This window comes from Octodon degus, unplaced genomic scaffold, assembly GCF_000260255.1.
Source record: "Octodon degus isolate 3935 unplaced genomic scaffold, OctDeg1.0 scaffold00118, whole genome shotgun sequence".
NCBI classification, from domain to species: Eukaryota; Metazoa; Chordata; class Mammalia; order Rodentia; family Octodontidae; genus Octodon; species Octodon degus.
The window spans coordinates 4,092,703-4,112,755 of NW_004524694.1; the positions used below are offsets into that span (position 1 = coordinate 4,092,703).

Consider the following 20,053-nt stretch of genomic DNA (forward strand, 5'->3'; position numbering starts at 1 on the left):
AAAAAAAAAAAAAAAGAGGTAGAAGTTCTTTAATTTTACTGCATCAAATTCTTTCCCCACCCCCACCCCCTGTATTTTAGGGAAGGGTCTGCAGGGTGTTCAGGGTCTCACTACTAGATCAGACTCGTAGTGATCCGCCTGTTTACAGACTCCTCCTAGGATTACAGGCACATGCTGCCACGCCCAGTCTCAATTGCTGTCTATCTCAGTGCGTCCCTGGGGCGGGGCCAGCATGGAAGGCCTGGGGAATCGAACCCCTGGCCCCTGAGCCTGCTTGCAGGCACTTTAATCCTCTGAGCTATTTAGCTGACCCTTAAATTCCTAAAAGCCTTTATCACTGTGATTTGGCTTATTGTGTGACTAGGAGGATGCTTGGCTTTCACAATTATAGGCTAACAACATTTTGAAATGAAAGAATTTTTTGGGGGTAAGAAGAAAGATATTGAACAATAAGAAATGTTTTTTATATCATTTCTTTTTTAAAAATTTTATTTATTTGTGTGTGTGTGTGTGTGTGGCCAGCTCAGCCCACCAGAGGGCGGGGCTGGTTGGCATGTGGTGCTGGGGAATTGAACCATGGTCCCTGTGCTTTGCTAAGCTTGTTCTAAGTAGGCGCTTTAGACCACTGAGCCATCTCACCAGCCCCTCTGTATCATTTCTTATATGTAAAAAATTACGTTTTGGCAGTAATGTTATGGATATTGCTGAAATAAAAATAACACAGAAAACAAATCTATTCCATGAAATCAGAATTAAAACAGAAATAAGATTCTTTGTTGCCTTTTTTTTCAGGTAAAAAGTTTCAGAACACCAATAATAAGAAGCATCACACCTTTATCTGGAACTCCAGGTCTGTTCCATGCCTACTGAAATGCTCTCGGTATTATGACTACTGATTAACCTATATTTTAGGATATAAAATTATTATGACATAAAATATATAAATTATATTTTTCTTTTTATGAAAATAATTACAATATTTTAAACAATTATTTTCAAAAGTTGCACCTGAATCTACCCCAGGGTATTTAACTTTTTCCCTGTTGGGTATTTACCTTCCAGTATTCATATGATGACTCCTGGGGAAATGTAGATACTCATTGTTTTCAGGTATTCATACGAAATATACCATAGGTTTGATTTTCTTTTAATTCTTGGATTTGTGTCACTACATTTATTTTAGATTTATTGAAAATTTGCCTTTATCTTTTATAAGTTATTTATTTATATCCTTGGTTTACCTCCTCCTCTTTTCTTCATGTTAAGTTTTAGAACCCTTGCCTTTGAAAGGTATGTGCAATTTATATATCATTTGTGGAAATCTTTTTGAATATGTAATTTTCTTTGAAAATTCATTAATGGTTTTTGCTATTTTTATTATCAAATTTATCAATCTTAACTTTTGCTTTCTCTTTCATCAGTTTTTAAGTTATGCAAAATTTCACCTACATCATTATGTAAATATTACATAAATTTTTACCTCAATTCAAGGTTTTATCTAGTTTGACTTTTTACCTTTTTTCTTATGTCACCTAGGATTTGTTTATTTGTGTAAATAGAAAATTTTTTTCTTCAAGTAAATCACTCTTTGATCCATTACGTAATTTATCCTGTCTTCTGTGATATATCTATTTGATACACAAATGTTATAGGTAATCACTGATGTTTCACTATATTTACTAGAATTTTCAGTCCAGTGCTAAAGTGTGATGGACATTGGATATGTGTGTGGATGCTGGATTTATTGGGAAAAACTAGAGTGTTTTGGAATTAAATGTCCAGAAAGATAGTCTCACATAGAATGTTTTTGTGATTCAGATTGCTTTGTTCCTAGGCACGCTGATTACAATCCAAGGCAGAATTTTCACTGATGTCTATGGAAGTAATACTGCCCTAAGCTCAAATGGGAAAAATGTTAGAATTTTGAGGTAATTTTATGTGAAACTATATTCTTATGACTCATAGAAGAAATATGATATTCTAGAAATAATTGGTCCAATGATATCACACCCACGATGATGTGTTGGAACTAACCAGTGTTTCATACATATTATAGGAAGAAAAATAGACTATTGGTTGATTCCCTGATATGACACAATTGTCAACATGCTTTCGCTGTTGGCTTTTTTTTTTTTTGGTCTGGTGTAATTTTTTCTTTGCTATGAAGGATTTTATTAAAAGGAATTACATGAATGTAAGTCTAATAGTAACTGAGTTATGGCCATAGAACTTCAGAAATAGAGGGGTTTATTACTTACTTTAACTGAGACCTAGAAGTCTCTATTTAAAAATATCTGAGACCTAGAAGTCACGTAGCTTAGTCAAGGTGAGGAATAGATCCAAGCCTCCTAACCCAGTTGACACTTTTTCTATTGCATTCTGGGAGAGTGTGCAGCAGAAACTGTCATTGGCAGGCTAGGGCTTGAAGCAAGATTCCTCTGTTCAGCCCCTGTCCCTCAGATGCTCACTGGCTGCTGCTATCAGCCAAAAGCAATAGCTCTTCCTGGACAATGACCTTGTCCCCAGAGCATTCTCTGGTAGCATGATGGAGTTCTCCTGGCCCTGCCTCAGAAAACAGAGAGTCCTGTTCATTTCTCACAAAAATATGGATGTACTATCATGGCTTTTAAAACATTTCATGTTCGTTAAATACATATCTAAAACAAATGAATGGATAAATTAAATAAACAATTCAGGAAACAATTATAGGCTTTTTAAAATGCTAAATAGACTATGTATGTGCATATGTATGTAAATAATTTCATAAAGCAAGCAATTTAAATAGTTTTATGAAATGAAACAAAGGTGACTTAGCTGACGTTCTGTGTGGTAGAAGTTCCAGCTGAATCACATTTGTTTGCAGCTGGAACTGTTCATATTGATTCCTTAAATACAATAAAATAACTACTAGATAAAAGTATAACATTTTCTACAGACAACTTAGTGTAAGTAAAGATTTTATCCATTTCATTATAGTTGAGTACTATAAACAGCTTATACTCTAATTCTTAGGTAAGCTTTTTTTTTAATTTATCTTTTGCCGTATCAGTGGATAAGTTTCCAAATCAAATTGGTCCCCACCGTGCCCTCCCCCACAGTGGCTAGAATTTACCTGTTTCATACCAAAGAATCAATGAAACTTATGAAATGATAAAAATCGCATCCTAAAGTCACCTAAAGAGAGATCAGCATATCCACCCCTTGTCCTCTGAAAATGATGGTGCCTTTTGAGATAAAAATTTTCACTCACCTACTAACGGGAGAATGAGATGTTCTTAAACACTATTGCTGTCACCTACACCACGCTCACTGTGACGCCGGGCTTCCTCCATGGTTTCCCTGTGCCTGTGTCACCAGCAGCGCATTCAGAGCCCAGGGCTGGGTCCTGCGCAGGAAGCCAGAGCTGCTCCTCAGCTTTTTATCTTTTCAGCCACCGCTCTCAATTCAACCCTGGTGCAAATTATAGAAGACTTGACAGAGGGTCTGCTGTCCACCTACTAGGGCACTTTTGATCTTAAAGTGAGATGAAATTTTAAAAGTACACCATGAAGGCCAATAGAGCAGTACTGTCAGGTATGCTCACCTATACCACCATGGAATTCTCACAAGCGAGGCAGAGCGTAGGCTGGGAATTCATGCTCTATGCCTCACCAGCTGCAGGCAGGGGCTAATCACTTAGCTGAGCTTCCTCAGTTTCCTCACTTATAAAAAGGATAGTAGTTAATAAATCGTAGGATGGATGCAAGAATTAAAAGTAATAAGAGCCTGTAAGTGCTAGCTGCTAAATGTACTACTCAGTTGAAAACAGCAAGAGTTTAAAAGGAGAATTTGAGACCAGGATCTTCATAACAGGTTCAGTAATTCCATTGACTTGCTTCCCAAACCTCATGTAATGATCAAATGAAAGGACTTGCATATACAAATATTTTTTAAAGTTCAGTATTTCCTGCAAACAGAAGTCCTTGTTTTTTTTTTTTCTTTTTTTTTTTTTACAGTGCTATATGTGTGGGGACTTATTTTGAGTCTGGAATTTGCTCTCACAGAAGCTGGGTGGTTTATTCTGAGGCTGCAAACAATATGATGCCAGTTACCTGTGAGCCTCCAGTATTATCAAATTCTGTCAGCCTGACTATAACAGCCCTGAGAGCCTCAGCAGCTGAGGAAATGTGAAGGAAAATATTTTCACTCCACCTCATCCCACCTTCTCTCCACTTAAATCTTTCCTCCCTCCTTCTCTCCTCCCCTCTTGCATATCTATCTATCTATCTATCTATCTATCTATCTATCTATCTGTCATCTATTTATCTGATGCAGGTACATGCCTTCTTCACCATGATAGCCTTATTAACTCTTCCACTCAATTTCTATAATTTGAATCCTGTAACTCAGTGGTGTCCCAAATTTTCTAATCAAGGAGATTATGGGGTCACAGAGGAAAGTGATCGACGATGTATAATGTGCCTAAGGAGAGTCACCTGGAGAGAAAACATTCTCTCAGGCTTTCACAGAGAGCAAATTGGTCAAGCAATGGCCATGACTCATCCACATGGTTGACACTGACAAAGGATCACAAACTGCTGTACAGGGTAAATCCTGAGAGGGATTTGACTGATCTTGTTACCTACAAAAGTTACATTTCTTATTATATAGGTCTTGTTTTATCTTGATCTTAACCATCCAGCACAAAAATATGACAATGAGATATAAAACGTAAACCCATGTTAATACGTTGAGCTGTAGAAGGCTCAAGCCAACAACTTTCAAATCTTACTACAAATATTATTTTTATTCAAATTTATTGAACTCTAAGCAGATAAATCCAGTATCTAGGTTTTCCTGTGTATTTAGCACTTTCTAACAACCAAATATTATGATTATCATATTTATTAGTCTCCTTCCTGAAGTAAAATGGTCCATAGACTTTTTTTTTTTTTTTTGCGGAACCGGGAATTGAACTCAGGCCCTTGCTCTTGCCAAGGAAGCACTTATTCTACTAAGCCATCTCCCCAGCCTTGGTCCATAGACTTTTGTTGAAAGAATGAGTGACAGATAATAACAATTGAGAGAGCAAACATTTAAAGTGGCTGTTGCATTTCCTAGGAGGAAGGTATTTTGAAACAATTGATTAAACATGACAATGTTTTTACATAAAATGTTTCTGCAGAGTTTATGCTGGAGGAATGCCCTGTGAGCTTCTGAAACCACAATCTGATGATTTGTAAGTAATTAATTTTCTTTTTAAAGATAAGTAGCAGATATAAACTTACTAAATTTAAATAACTGCTAGTAAAGCTGTATAGATAAATGCTTTATAATGCAGTATAACTTATGGTATTTATAAGGTAAATTAGCATTCATTTATATTGTTATATTATTCCTAATTTTTTTTGCCAGATTTTCTAGTTATAACCTCAAGATACTTTAGGCATAATTTTATATTGTAGGTACTTTTTAATGATAGTTCAGTTTTCATTTCTTTGTGGATAAATAGACAATTTATAAGTATAGTTTTTATTTTTTCTACTGTTAACTTAGCTTTATAATATATACCTTATGACCTACTCTGTGTCCAATGTAGTATGTTAGGAACCACTATTGATGTTATTATGAGAAAAATACTTTGAGAACTGTCATTATCAAACCATTGTTTCATGAATAGTATTTTGAACTCTTTAAAAGAAATAATGGAGCCATCAAAGTTAATTAGAAAATATTTTACTGTTATGTGAAATTTTATTTAAATATCTTCAGTGAAGTCTTGGAACTAGTTTTGTTTTACAGAAACTTTTGTTGTAGCAATAGTTTCTATCTTGATGCATATTCTGAAATGAGATGTTTTAAAAGAAAAAAACGGTATTCTAAAAATTGAATGTTAATATATACTCAGATATTAACACATGTGCTTGTTAGGTATGGGCTAAAGCTAGATCATGCGAATGGAGACCTGGGTTCTATGATTTGTAAAGTAACTGGAACTTACATTGGTAAGTGTTGATTGCCTCTCTTCATAATTGTCTTTGATGCCTGACCCTCTTTTGCTATTTTGTGTTTTTTTCGACCTCTCATGTCTGTATAAAAATATTTTATTCTTCCTTGACTTCTTTTGCTTCATATAAATGTATATGAATGGATTTTTTCTTAAAGTTCACACATAATCTACTTGGCATTTCTTCTTTCCCCTCAGAGGACTCAGTGGCTAATTAAGCTGTTGCCTTCATTTCACGCTGCTTTGTATTCCCCCTTTAGCTGCACATATTCTTTTGATTCTTGAATGAATTTCCCTCCTTTCTGCTTCAGGTCCTTTGGAAACATCCTGTCTTGAAAACTGCAGATAAAATGTCCGTCCTCAGAAAAAATCTCCTCTGACCTCCTGTTTTTTATTCTCAGAGCTGGCTTTTCTTTTCCTGATGGCCTTATCAGACTTTCTAGCTCTCTGTCTGTGTCATCGCTCTTGACTGATTGTGTCCATCCCTCGACAGTGTGTTCTGTTAGGTGAGGGGTGGGTTCACCCTGGTCTCTCCACCCCTACCAGGGGCTCTGAACAACGAGAGCTGCACAGTAAGGAAAGAGATTTAAGGGCATGGTTACGAACCTGTTCTTGAGTTTTTCTTCATTCCTAATTATATTTTGTCAGATTTTTCTGACAAGATATAACCCCAAGATACCTTATGTTTTTGTATTGTAGGTACTTTAAAAAGATAGTCCAAGGCAAAGGTTAAAAAAGATTCACTCTTACAAAAAAAGCAAACATAATAGCACAAAACTTTCTTTTCAATGAACTAAGAGAAATTAACTAAAAAAATGAACCTAATTAGCATATATATACTAAAATATGTTTGAAATGATGGAATAGGTAATTTGAGGAATTATTTGTACTTCTCCCTATTTATCTATTGCCTTATCATAAAATGAAAAAATTTAAAAAGGAAAAAAAAATATAGTTCAGTTTTCATTTCTCTCGGGATTAAAAGGTGATTTATTAATGCAGTTTTATTTTGTCTTTGTTGCTTTTAAATGATCTTTATAACATATAGTTGTTATTCTCTTGTGGTTGACAGCTTAATTGATTGTGTGTTTTAATTAATTCCAGGTCATCACAATGTCAGCTTCATCTTAGACAGTGATTATGGAAGGTAGGCCATTGTGTAAATAATAATTTTCATAATTGATTCAACTGGGTAAATAAAACAAAATGTGTATTTACTTCATTGCATAGATTCAGAGATGGAAGAATTAATCATTTTCCTACCCAAAGTTAGCATTTAGAGTCAGTTACTTTCTTTTGCTTGTGATATGTGTTTCATACATGACCTTTCAATTATTGGGAATCTAGCTCTAACTAAAATAGAAATAAAAATCTAACTGTGATATTGAAATGTGTTATATCTTATGGCTCTTCTGGTTTAATTATAATTCTTTTGACAGCTAAACTAATTAAATTTTGATTTGAACCACTATAAAAATAAGTAGAACCTTATGATTAATATTGCTTGATATTTTCTTTCATATTAAAGCAGAGCTGTTCAAGATGATAGAGTCATCAGTTATATGTCTTATCACCAAGATATTAATAATATTAATATTATTAATAAAATATTTATAATATTTAACTTTTAATAAAATTTAAACTCATTTCCAGATATCCTGCATCTTAATTTTAGTAAGATTTTCATGTGGTCAAGGAACTATCAGAATATGCAAATTGCAACACATGTTACAAATCTCGGGTTATAGATGATAATGGCGAACTAACAATGAACATTTAATGGAAACCATGGTGCTGAGGACTTTACATACATGATCTACTTCAATCCTTCAAAGGAGCTATAAACTGAATGCTATCACCCTCCCCACAATAGCCACTGATAAAATAAGAGAAATGTTAAGTAATTTGCTTCAAGATATTCAGCCAGGAGAAGTAGTGACTGTAAGTGAGTCCTGGAGTCTAAGGCCAGGAGCTGAGGGTTTCATACTAGTGCTCTCCAATGACTGACAGAAGGCTTCCACTACCGGTATCACATCTCATCACTACTTAAGATCCTGATTCAGGACTTTTTAAAAAACCATACAGGATTACTATACTTACAGGAGCTTTTGCAACTATAAGGGCATTTCCTGTCACAGTAACTAGGGATATTTACAGCATCTGTGGCCAGGATGCCAAGATATGCCAAACCTAAATGAATTATTCTGTCCAAAATGTGATAGTGTCTTTCATTGAGAAAAGGAGTTTGTTCTCTGAAAGTCAAATAAATTACACATTTAGCATATCATATTATGGAATGTGGCTTTAGTAGGTCCACGATAGGTTAGTTTTATTGATTTCTTTTCTTTTTGAATCTAAAAAGAGACTCAATATTTAGAAGCTTAAAAAAAATGGCAATGCTACGATCAAAGTGTATTGTTTTCCTGGTCAGTATTCACAGACTGCAAGAGAAGGTCAGACTAGTTCTTCCCTGGATGGCGCTGCAATTCCAGTTGACCTGAAGGTCACAGCCAGTGCATTTAGAGAGCATCCAACACTGGACGTCTAGAAGAAAAAAGTCTGCAGTGAGGGAGTATCTGGCCTGGACGCTCTCTTATACACTAGTATACACTAGGCTGAAACCATGAGGAGCAGTATCATTCAAGAGCACATCAGAGTGGACACCATTAGGTGGTGCTAGGATATACCTTTGTGTTTATGTGGGACAGCTGGCTCAAGACCCTGTGATTCAGCAGCTGTTTTCTGCAAGGACAACAGTGGCTATGTATAATTTGTTAAGATCCAGCAATAGAAATATACCAAAAATATTAAGAAACCAAGTTAGCAGCAATACTTATTGTTTTAATTGATTTCTGAAACTATGTCTGATTCTTTTTAAAATTTTTTTATTCATTTTAATGAGAAAAATAGCAATGAAACCATTTCAAAACAGGTTAGTAGGACAGTTACAGTAATTAATGCATTGCATATTGTTGTCTTCATAGTAGTTATTCAGAGGACAAGATGCAGACATGGTATCTTGTCTAAACAATATTAGTACAAACTTTCCTCATTGAACTAATAGAAGGTAGCTCTATATCTATCCTATTTTGTAATATATATATATATATATTTTACTCTGTGTCTCATTCTTTTATGCTCAATCTCATTCTTCTCAGGTGAAAAAAATAAATTCTTAGTTCTTAGTCTATATGAAAAGTATTAATTGTAAAATCCATCATATGTCAGTCAGAAAAATAGCCACCCAAAAATAGGTGTTGGAGTGACCATGGCTGAGTATGTTAAAGCCAAGCGTATGGGAAGGGTCCATAGACCCCCATGCTGTGACAGCAGGCCCACAAACGTCCCCTCTGAGAGCACACTCCACTCCACAGATATGATAGGCAGGACCACTGCCTTGAAGTGTTGCTTCTGTGTTCTTCTATTAAGATTCCTTCTTCCTTTTATAGCCAATGGTTGACCCTTAGTGTTAATGTCTCATAATTGAAGAAATTGCTTTTCTCTGAAATATTCTCAGGAATTTAAGAGAATTATTGAAATATTATGTTTACTATTTAAAAATAAGTTTTAAGTTTACATGGCATTTAAAACTGCTAAATCATTTTAGAAATTATACAATTCCTATTTTATCAATTTCAGGAGCATTTCTGAATATCAAATGAACCAATTAAAGACCAGTGAGCTACTCATTCTGGGTCTCTTTTAATAGCCAACCTTCTGTCTGTTCTTTCCCCAAGTCCAAATGACAGCTGTTCCAAACTGATAAGGTTTAGATGAGACTGCCTTAATTGAGAAATGCCTCACCATTATCAATGAATTAGTGAGAATTACCTCACTGTCATCCAAAATAAATTACATTCAAATTTTATTTCAGGAGGCAATTTTCCTAATAACTTAAGAAGAATAGTTATTTTTGATATGTAGCAGCTAGTCTGAAACAGCATTGTTGAAGACATCATGGTTTCAGATCTTTGGAAATCAACTTAAACTCGTAGAACATAAAAATATACAATCCTTGGTGGCACAATGCCTTCCGGGCAAGTGCAAAGTCCTGAGTTTGATTCCTGGTTCCCCCCCCAAAAAAAGAAAACTAAGGAAAATATATAATCCAGTGTAAAGCTCCTACCTCACTTAGCATAAAACAATTCAAATGATGTTTTAGTCTTGTGCAGGAATGTTGTAATACCTGAGTTAGGTTTTAGGAGATTTCATTGTTCATCTCAACAACAAGATTTATTTCGTCCTTTTAGACTCTAGTTCAATGTAGGCAAATTATCCTGAATGGTGTTTGAGTCTTAAACTTCTTATTTGAATTTCTTATTTTAAAAAAATTCTTAATTTTTCAAGTTATGAATTTAATGGAAATACGGAAGGGAAAAATTTAATTTCTAAGATTCTTTTCTAACCTCCACGTAGTGGAAGTTAAAGTGTCTATCAGTAGGAAATATGCACAGACATGAAGTCTCAGTGTTTACTGAGGAGGAGATAACTGGCCTGGTGGATTGCTGTCCATGTGCTCTCATCCAGCCACACTACTGCGTCGTGTACTAGCGGGCAGGAAGGCTGCTGCGGGGACTGTAGACGAGGAGCCGGGGCTTTGGACTCACAGTGCCTGGGTTCCAGTCCCGTTTCTTTCACTGTCTGTCTTCATGGTTTTAAGTGAGCTAAGTGCCTCACGTGGTTGAAGTAGCATCAAAATATCAGTAAACTGAAAGCTCTTAGCTGCATTCTCATAGCACCTACAGAGGCTGTAGGAGAAGAGGCTGGGGTAGTGGTCAGAAGAGCTCACTACATGTGGGACTGTCCTGCTGTCTGTCAGTCTGCTTGGTTTTTAGTCAGACAGTATCTTAAAGTCCTTTATTAAGGAATAGTTTGTGTAGACTAAGACGTACATATTTGATATGTACAGTTTAGCAAGTTCTGACAGTGAATGTACATATGTAACCAACAAACAAATCAAGCTTTGTCTTCAAAACTTGTTGTATTGTGCTTCTTTGCAATCTACAGCATGATTTCTACCTCTACTATTTACAAAAATCCTAAAATAAAGGTTATTGTTTCAATCAGGAACTTAAGCGAGAGTTTATCTTTTTTAAACAGGAGTTTCCCACAGAAAATGACATATTTTGTTTCTTCTCTCAACACAATTTCAATGTTTCAAACATTTGCAGGTATGTGATATTCCTCTCCATATGTGTGAGTGGGTGGGGGGAGATAGTGCGTACTTAATTTTATTAAATCAAAGATAATTATTATAAGGTGTACTATATTACTTTATGTATTGCTAGGAAAGGAAAATTACCTTCTATGGAGAATGGTGGGACACTAAGGCCGGGTCTCTGGACACTTCTTAATGCAAGGTTGACGGAAAATAAAAATCACAATGCTAAGTAGAGAAACTTGCATGTTTCAACTTTAGCTGTTGGTCAAGGGAAGAAAATCAACCAATTTTCCATATCAATTTGAACCACAGGTCAAAAGTCATAATTGTGCTGCCAGGGTAGTGTAGAAGAACCTTGCAGCAGTTTTTAATTTAATTTATTCATTTTAAATTGTTCACAGTTTGATATGCCAGTGCTCTTACGAAAGCATCAGAAGCCAACAAATCTCTTTCTTTGTATTTATCTGCTCAGGAGCGATGTAGAGACATGTGCAGATTTCAAAGACATTAAAAATGTAGGGCTGGTGAGATAGCTCAGTGGACTAAAATGCCTGCTTAGGCAAGCTTAGGCAAGTGCAGGTACCACGGTTCGATCCCCAGCACCATGTGCTGTGCCAGCCCTGCCTCCAGGGTGGGTTGAGCCAGCCAGAACCCAGGCGTGGTGGTGCATGCCTGTAATCCTAGCGCTGGGGAGGCTGAAAGCAGGAGAATCACCATGAGCCTGAGCTACATAGTAAGACCCTGCAACAGCCAAATATATTAAAAAAGAAAAAAAGTAAAAAAATAATTTCTTTCTTTTTTTTTTTTTTTTTCCCCAGAACCAGAGATTGAACTCAGGCCCTTGTGCTTGCTAGGGAAGTGCTTATTTCACTGAGCCATCTCCCCGGCCCCCCCAAAAAATAATTTCAAGGAGCTAACATGTTAAAAAAAAAAAAGTGTTTCTCAGGGAACTCAATCAAATGAGAAATATCTCAGCTTTTCTTAGAAATGTATTTGATGTAATGCTTTGTGCAATAGAACTTCAATATAATTAATAAGAAATAATTTTAGTAAGAGCTTGCCATAGGTCCTATGTTTTATCTATGTAATTAAGTTTTTATGTACAAAAGCACAAATATCTAACCACAGTTAAATGAATAATAATATAAGAAAATATGAACATAAAATTTTGGTCCACAGTATAACAAGTATAAGGTGTGTTCTTCAAGAGTGTATAGCAGCAGAGGTGGCTTAACCTGTCTTCCTGTTGCTTTGTTCTAAATATCCATGCCCTGCTCAGCTTTTCCTTATACCGTCTATCTCATCTCCTAATCGCTGTCGCCTCAGCACCGGTCACCACTCAGGCCTGGTCCCCTTTGGGGTGTCAGTCCCTGTGAAAGCTGTTTATTGTCTGCTTTGCAGTGTTTCACACGAGACACCAAGATGGAACACCTACTCCTTTCGCTGGCAATCTACCCCCGGTTCCCTTGGGTGGTGTGGCTAGGCGGCTTGGAAATCTTTTTTGAAATGCAGCATTTGGGTGTGTGTGGCACTTGCACAGCATTCTAAAAGTGTGCTTTCTTTCCTCAGAGGTTACTACGATTTCACCTTCAAAAGGAAGCATTCAGGGTGGTACAATGCTAACAATAACTGGTCGGTTCTTTGATCAGACTGATCTCCCAGCGAGCGTTCTAGTTGGAGGTATTTTTCTTGGTTTTAATATGCTGCTTTCTAAAAATAAGTGCTGTCTGTTCTTTAAAAATCTGCAAACAGAATAACAGTCTTTTCTCAGTGATGATACGGAATTAAAAACTGGATCATTCATGTAAACTGTGGAACTCAGAGCTCTCTGTACCTCAGTTTTCCAGACACCAGTGCTACTGGAGCTGGAGCAATGAGGGTGGCATCAAAGGACATTGTAGTGTTGTTACTAGCCACAGATTCCTCACCACACCCCCGATGTAGTGAGCCTTTGAATGTCCTTTTGAACTGTTGTTACTTCTCCACGAGCTAGCTAATTATGGGGAAATTGGTATTAACCATTTGGTACAGTCCTGACACCTCTGTAATATATGGTGGCACTTGCCATTAGAACTTACTGATGGCATTGGCCTTGGAAACAGCACTATCTAATGGATAGATACCATTTACAAATGTGCAGAGTTTGGCTCTCCAGCTGTGCATCAATTTTGTGTGTCTATCTAGATCTTTCAGAGACAGGGAAGTGTGCAGCTTGAAGGTGAGGTTAGATAAACGTAATAGAGGTACCCTTCCGCCTGAGTCACAGTGCCATCGCTCCCGGGGGGAAGGCAGGGCACAGGATGCTGACCATGTGGCTGGGCACAGGCTTGTAAATTCTCTGCAGTAGCTCTCTTGTTTCAGTAGTTTCCACTGCTTAAGGATTCTGCCCAAGAACTCTCAAAATGCGATTTCAGAAAAGAAGAGGAGTAGATAGACAGCAACCTCATCTAATGTGTGCAGTGACTCCCCAGTCTCCATGAAACCTTGCCGGTCATCTGTACAAATAGTAACACTTGTCCCATAAGATTTTTATATTCCAGTAATGTACTGTATGATGAGATGTTATACTTTAAATAGTAAAATAAGGTGTATGAAATGGTCATAATTTATGTACTGTGTTCTATGATCTGTTACGCCTATTTTAACTATGATAAACTGATATGCCAAAGTGATGTCCATTTTCTATTTTATCTCATTACCTTTGAGATGGCAATCAGACTTGAAATGTGGAGTCTTTAAAAGTTTCTCAAAAGTAGCGACTTGCGTCTGCCTGTTTTTACTCCCCATAAAAGGGCTATTGATTTAACATACGGATCTGTTTCGATTTTCTTGTATTCACAAGACATTCAAAATACTATGGTGAAAAGTGTCACTTCCCAGAGCATTAAGCAGAAGTTGGGAAGGCTAGATCTCTCCGTTTTGCTCGTCCTCACTTTCTGTGGACAGCGATCGCCATTTCAGAGAGCACTTGAGGCTGATCTTACAGGAGAGACACACCTGAAACTTAACCTCTTCCACTAAGCAGCTGTGTGGAAGTTACAATCATTTTCTTTTAGACCCTTATCTGTTTGGGACTCAGATGAATACATCTTAAATTGCCACTTTTACTTTTCATCTGAAGAACCTGGACTAAAATTAGCACTTTTCCTACCTAAGCAGCTGGGATCGCATCCCCTCAGGAATCCTGGACCTCAAGGATGGTTGGATAGCGAGTACTCTGAGGAACAAATGTGGGGATTCACCTTGGACTCAAAAGTGGTTTTTCTTTTACACAAAGATATAGTTTTATCAAATTTTTCATATTTTTTCTTAGACTTTTAAGATTTTCTATCTCAAGCCTATGACACAGTATTTTGGCAGGAAAGTTTTCTTTGGTGGAAGTATAATAACGAATACATGATATAATTAATGGAAAATATGTAAAGAAAATGGAGGGCCCCAACTTTTCCATCTGTTCATGCTACTTTGCTTGAATTGAAAAAGCATCTCAAGATAAGTTAATGTGGTTTGTATTCTGAAGATTCATTTGTAAGAGTTTTGCATTTTGCTCTTGTGTAGGACAACCTTGTGATATTTTGAAGGTCACAGAAAGTAGTATATGTTGCAAAACACCCCCCAGACCTGACATTCTCAAAACTGTGTATCCAGGTAAGTTATACAAGGGAGAATAACCATTTCAAAGTGTGCAAATAGTGTGCATATGTGTGTGTGTATTATTTAGTCAAAATATTATTTGAATTTCTTGGAACTTATGGTGAAAATGATGATATATTCTCTAAGTTTTTAAATTTACATTTTCTGAATTGGAAAATATTTGCATGAAAATAGCTATGTCAAAGCTGTACCTGTGATGGTGATAACCCAGTCGTACTGAAAATGACATGTCCTTCTTGACAGAGCATAATGGTAGTTATATTTTATTATTTATTTATTTATATTTGTTTACGTGTAGGGTATAGGTTCTCACTATGCAGCTCAGACTTGTAGTGATCCTCCTGTTTTCAGCCTCCCCAGCACTAGAACTATAGGTGTGCACCACCACGTACAGTCTCGATGGCCCACTCAGAATGCCCGGGGTGAGGCTGGCGTAGCCTGTGGTGTCGGAGATTGATCCCAGGTCTTTGCACTTGCCTAAGCAGGTATTTATATTTTAGATTAAGTTATATTTACTAAATCTTGGTGCCATCTGCATACAAATTCTAAAATATCTTTTCCTGGTTCAAACGATAAATAAACAGGGGAGGTTAAATCCTAACTCACAATAATTTGGTACTAAAAACAAATGAAATAAATGTAACTGAAAAATTCATTTTAAATGGGCTGGCGAGATAGCTCAGCAGACTAAGCACCTGCTTTGGCAAGCACAGGGATGAGGGTTCCATCCCCAGTGTCACATGCCGTGCTGGCCCTGCCCCCGGGGAGTCCAGATGTGGTGGCACACACCTATAATCCCAGCACAGGGGAGGCTGAAAACAGGAGGATCACTACGAGTCCAAGGTGTGCAGTGAGACCCTGTACCAAATACATTAAAAAAAAATTTACACTTTGCCCATATAACCTGGTGAACTTGCTGCAGGTGGCTTTCCCACCTACACCATTCCATTGAAATGCATGGATTATTTATCATAGCAATAATGCATTTTACATATGCACGTCTGAGCATTGATTATTTATTATATCTTGTGCACACAATGAAATCTACTTATAATTCTGTCACTAGTTGGTATGCAAAGCCTAATAAATGATATTTACCGACCCCTACATTTCTTTGCTTTAAATTAGAAATTTAGATCAGCTTATGAAAATAATTTTGGCATTTATACTTGATGATTTTAGAGTCTCTTGTCTGTGTGTCAGGGCACACTGCTGATCCAAAAGGTTGATGTACTCAAGCTTTGCTCCACCCAAGCAAGGGGCTGTGGGGACAAAAAAACCTGATTCTTTTCTTTTATTCTATTTAGGTGGGAGAGGGCTGAGGCTTGAGGTGTGGAACGGCAGTCAGCCAGCACGCCTTGAGGACATACTTGGATTCGATGAGACCACACCAGGGTACATGGGTGCTGCCTGGGTAGATTCCGCCTCCTACTCTTGGCCCATGGAACATGACACATTTGTCGCACGCTTCAGTGGGTTTTTGGTGGCTCCAGATTCTGATGTTTATAGATTCCACATCAGAGGTGATGACCGTTATGCCATCTATTTCAGCCAGACTGGACTTCCAGAAGACAAGGTAGGGAAGCTGCAGAATATTATCTGATATGATATAAATAATATGATGATCTTCACCTGTATTCCATTGTTACCCTCAATCAAAATCAGGGCATATTTTAAAGACTTTTTAGGAGAAATGATTTCACATGAATGGTTCTTAGCTATTTTAACGCATGATATGAACTATAACATTATGGAATACTCATAAGCTAAAAGAAAGTTCCTCCCTTACCTAAATTTTGTCTGCCCACATGGAAAAAATTGAACTATTTTACTGTTTTGTATTCACTTGGTCATAAGATGAAAATCTTCCTTGTGATTTCTACTTTGTTTTTATACAAATTCGAGCATGCATTCAATTTCATGCTAATTTTTGTCATATAAGTATTAAATATAAAATGTCATTACTATTTTTACTGACTGAAGATATGCTACTAAGGTATGATAAAAATATGCTGTACATTTAAATTTTTTAAAATTATTACAGTACAACACACATTACCATCAACCTCCCTTTAATTCCTCTTTCTTCTAACACTATATCCCTCATCTTGCCACTTTCTTTTTTTCCCCCTTTAAAAATTTTTTAATTAATTTTATTGAGAAACAAATAGCAATGAGATAGTTTCAAAACAGGTGATTAGGACAGTTACAATAATTAGTACTTTGCATATTGCTGTCTTTATAGTGGTTATTCATAGTATAAGATGCAGACATGATATCCTGTCTAAACACTATTAGTACAATTCTTCCTTCTCATTGAATTAAGAGAAAGTAACTATATCTATCATAACTATTTGGTATATACAGATACAAAATGGTCTTTCATTTGTATCCCCTTTTTTATTGTTTAGTTTTGCCAGAGATGGGTGTTCCATTGCCATTTAAATATTGTAGGTGTGTGAATTCAGCAAAATAATCCAAAATAGTCCAGTAGTCCATAATAGTAGTGGGTTATCTGTAGGACTGACAATGTCCGAAGTTGTTGACTTGAGCCTTTCACAGCTTAGCATATTAATATGGCTTTACTTTTTATACCTCATTTTTATACTTTTCTGCTGGATGGTTAAGACCAAGATAGAGCAAGACCTATATAACAAGAAATGTAACTTTTGTATCTGCCAAGATCAGTCAAATCCCCTCACGATTTAGCCTGAAGCCCCATACCGCAGTTTGTAGATCCTTTGTCAGTGTCAGCAGTGGCCGTTACTTTTCTTGCCACTTTCTGAAGCAGTCCTGAAGTCCTGTTTCATGCGTGGCTTTTGTTCTGCTTTCCTGGCTGCTTTGATGCCCTGCACCGACTCAAGATACTGACTTTTCATGGTCACTTTGACTTTGAGAAACAGTGAAAAGCTGCACAGAGTCAGATTCGGTGAATAGGACCGGTGAGGGTGCTCCGCAGGGCCGGGGTCCGCCTCCCACCCCGGTGGGCAGAAAACAGCTGCAGTCTCGGGCAGCGTTGGCCAGTTTCTCCCTTCCCTCCTCCCCCCTACCCCCCTGGTAAAGGCACTGGGGAAGAGGACTGCAGAGCTGCTTCAGAAAGCGCCCAGGATGATGGCTAAGTGTGTTCATGGGATAAATACTAGAGGATAAATATTTGGAAGGGGATTCACGGCAATGTGTCTCTTACCGCGATACATTTTTTAAAATTTAAAACTTAACTGCATATTTTGATCACACCGCATACATGGATTTACTAATCTTAGCTAAACAGCACCCTACTGGTAAGTTTCTGACGTACTTATGAATTTTTATGAACAAAACACTTCGATGAGTATATTTAGTCATCAGACTTTTTGTATTTTGGATTATTTTCTTAGGATAGTTTACAGATATGAAACCAATAGATCAAACCAAAATCACTTGTTATGACTCAAGTTATATGGAAAGATTGTTTCCACACTGGTTACATAAGCTTAAATTGATGCTTATAATTTATGAAATCTAATTTAACATGCGGTGTCAGCACGCTCCCTCCAAAGAAGGCTTAGCCGTTCTTCGTGCTAGAGTGCTCTCACTCCAGCAGGCAGAACTGTTTGGTGACCTTTGGTCTCTTTCAGAGCTCGCTTTAATTGGATCAAGTCTGTAAAAGCTCTCCACCAACAGAATTTGTTAGTAATAATAACTGTTTTCCTAACATGGAGATTTTCATTTTCTATTGTAATTCTAATTATGGAAAAGCTATGGTCTAGTATAATGCTGTTTGGTGTGTTAGTGAAGGTAGAAAGAATGTTGTGAACCTGATAATTTTTAAAATTTTATGTTGTCTTACATAAATCTTAGAAGAAAAACATTTAAGAGGTCCACAAGTTTCTATTCATGTAAGTTCTAAAACTGACAGCAATGAGAAATGAAAATTACATGTTGAAAGGTTTAAAAATTCTTTTTTTTTTTTTATCTTTCTGGGATAAGGTGAAAATTGCTTATCATTCTACCAATGCCAACAGTTATTTTTCCAGTCCAACACAGAGATCAGATGATGTTCATCTTCAGAAAGGAAAAGAGTAAGGCTTTTTCCTTATCTTTAAGTTGCTGTGTGTTATTTATCTTAGATAACTGGATGTTGGGCAGGCTCTCAAGAATCAAGAGCTCAATGTTAAGAGTGAATCCCACTCATTCTGTAGGAGGATCACAGTCTTTCTAATCAGTAGGATTTTCCTGAGGCAATGTCTTATTCCCCAGGTTACACATGGGACCAACCTCGAGGAATGTGACAGTAGACTACTAGTCACCCTCTGCCATGCAATGAATGCCTGAGATAATCGGCTTACAAAGAGAAAGGTCTATTTTGACTCACAGATTTACAGGTGTCAGTCCATGGTGGTTGGAGCTGTTGTTTGGCCCTGTTGTATGGAGCTGTGGGGGTGCCTGACACGATGTGGGGGCTTCATGATGGAGTCTGTTTACCTTCTGGTAGCCTAGAAGGGGGTAGAGGGAGAGAGAAGAGTAAAAGGAAAAGAAAGGAAGGAGGGTAGGGGAGTGAGGGGAAGGCAAAGAAGGGGGAAGAGAAGAGAGGAAAGGAGAGAAGAGCAGAGGAGAGGAGAGGAAGGGAAGGGAGGGAAAGGGAGAGGAGGAGAAAGGAAAGGAGGGGAGAGAAGAGGAGAGAACAGGAGGGGGGAGGAGGAGAGGGGAGAGGAGAGCAGAGCAGAGCAGAGGAGAGGAGGGGAGAGGCAAGAGTGGGGGGACAAGAGGCAAGAGGAACAAGCCAGATTTCTCTAGGCTCCACCTCTTAAGGCTCCCCGACCCGGAAGTGCCACAACTGGTGATCAAGCTTTTATCATGTAGGGCTGTGGGGGACCTGTTAGATCCAAAGCACATCGAGAACTTCAATCCTGGACACAAACAAACTCTCCATTACAAAATAAAAGATGTCTGTTTTAGCCTGCCTTTCATTTTCTTAAATATTTTAATGTTTGCATGTTCTCTATGTTGGACTTCAGGGAATTATTATGATTATTATGATCTATAGTCAGAATTAGCTTAAGCTTTTTGAGGATAAGGAATTGTACCTTCATCTGTAAATATTTATTGGTTAAGCTGAATAAGTTGGTTATGTATAAAGACGACTCTTTCCTAGGACAAATATCTTACATAATTTTATTTCAGCAGTGTTAAGAAATTTTTTAACACTTTCATATTTCAAATGTGTACAGGTTACACTTATACAAAATAAATAATTTAATGTATTTGTAATA

At 37.1% G+C, this 20,053-nt stretch overlaps 1 protein-coding gene across 1 annotated transcript in view; it reads left to right on the top strand.

Annotated features, from left to right (window-relative positions):
• The window catches only part of Pkhd1l1 (PKHD1 like 1), a 165,853-nt gene that overhangs the window by 16,163 nt on the left and 129,637 nt on the right, over window positions 1–20,053 (top strand). Inside the window, exons 5-14 of the mRNA XM_004640093.2 lie at window positions 793–850; window positions 1,835–1,928; window positions 5,165–5,218; window positions 5,911–5,984; window positions 7,091–7,133; window positions 11,087–11,157; window positions 12,717–12,827; window positions 14,706–14,795; window positions 16,109–16,377; window positions 18,771–18,862. Of these exons, the coding sequence (XP_004640150.1) occupies window positions 793–850; window positions 1,835–1,928; window positions 5,165–5,218; window positions 5,911–5,984; window positions 7,091–7,133; window positions 11,087–11,157; window positions 12,717–12,827; window positions 14,706–14,795; window positions 16,109–16,377; window positions 18,771–18,862 (956 nt within the window). The remainder of the gene's footprint in view (window positions 1–792; window positions 851–1,834; window positions 1,929–5,164; window positions 5,219–5,910; window positions 5,985–7,090; window positions 7,134–11,086; window positions 11,158–12,716; window positions 12,828–14,705; window positions 14,796–16,108; window positions 16,378–18,770; window positions 18,863–20,053) is intronic.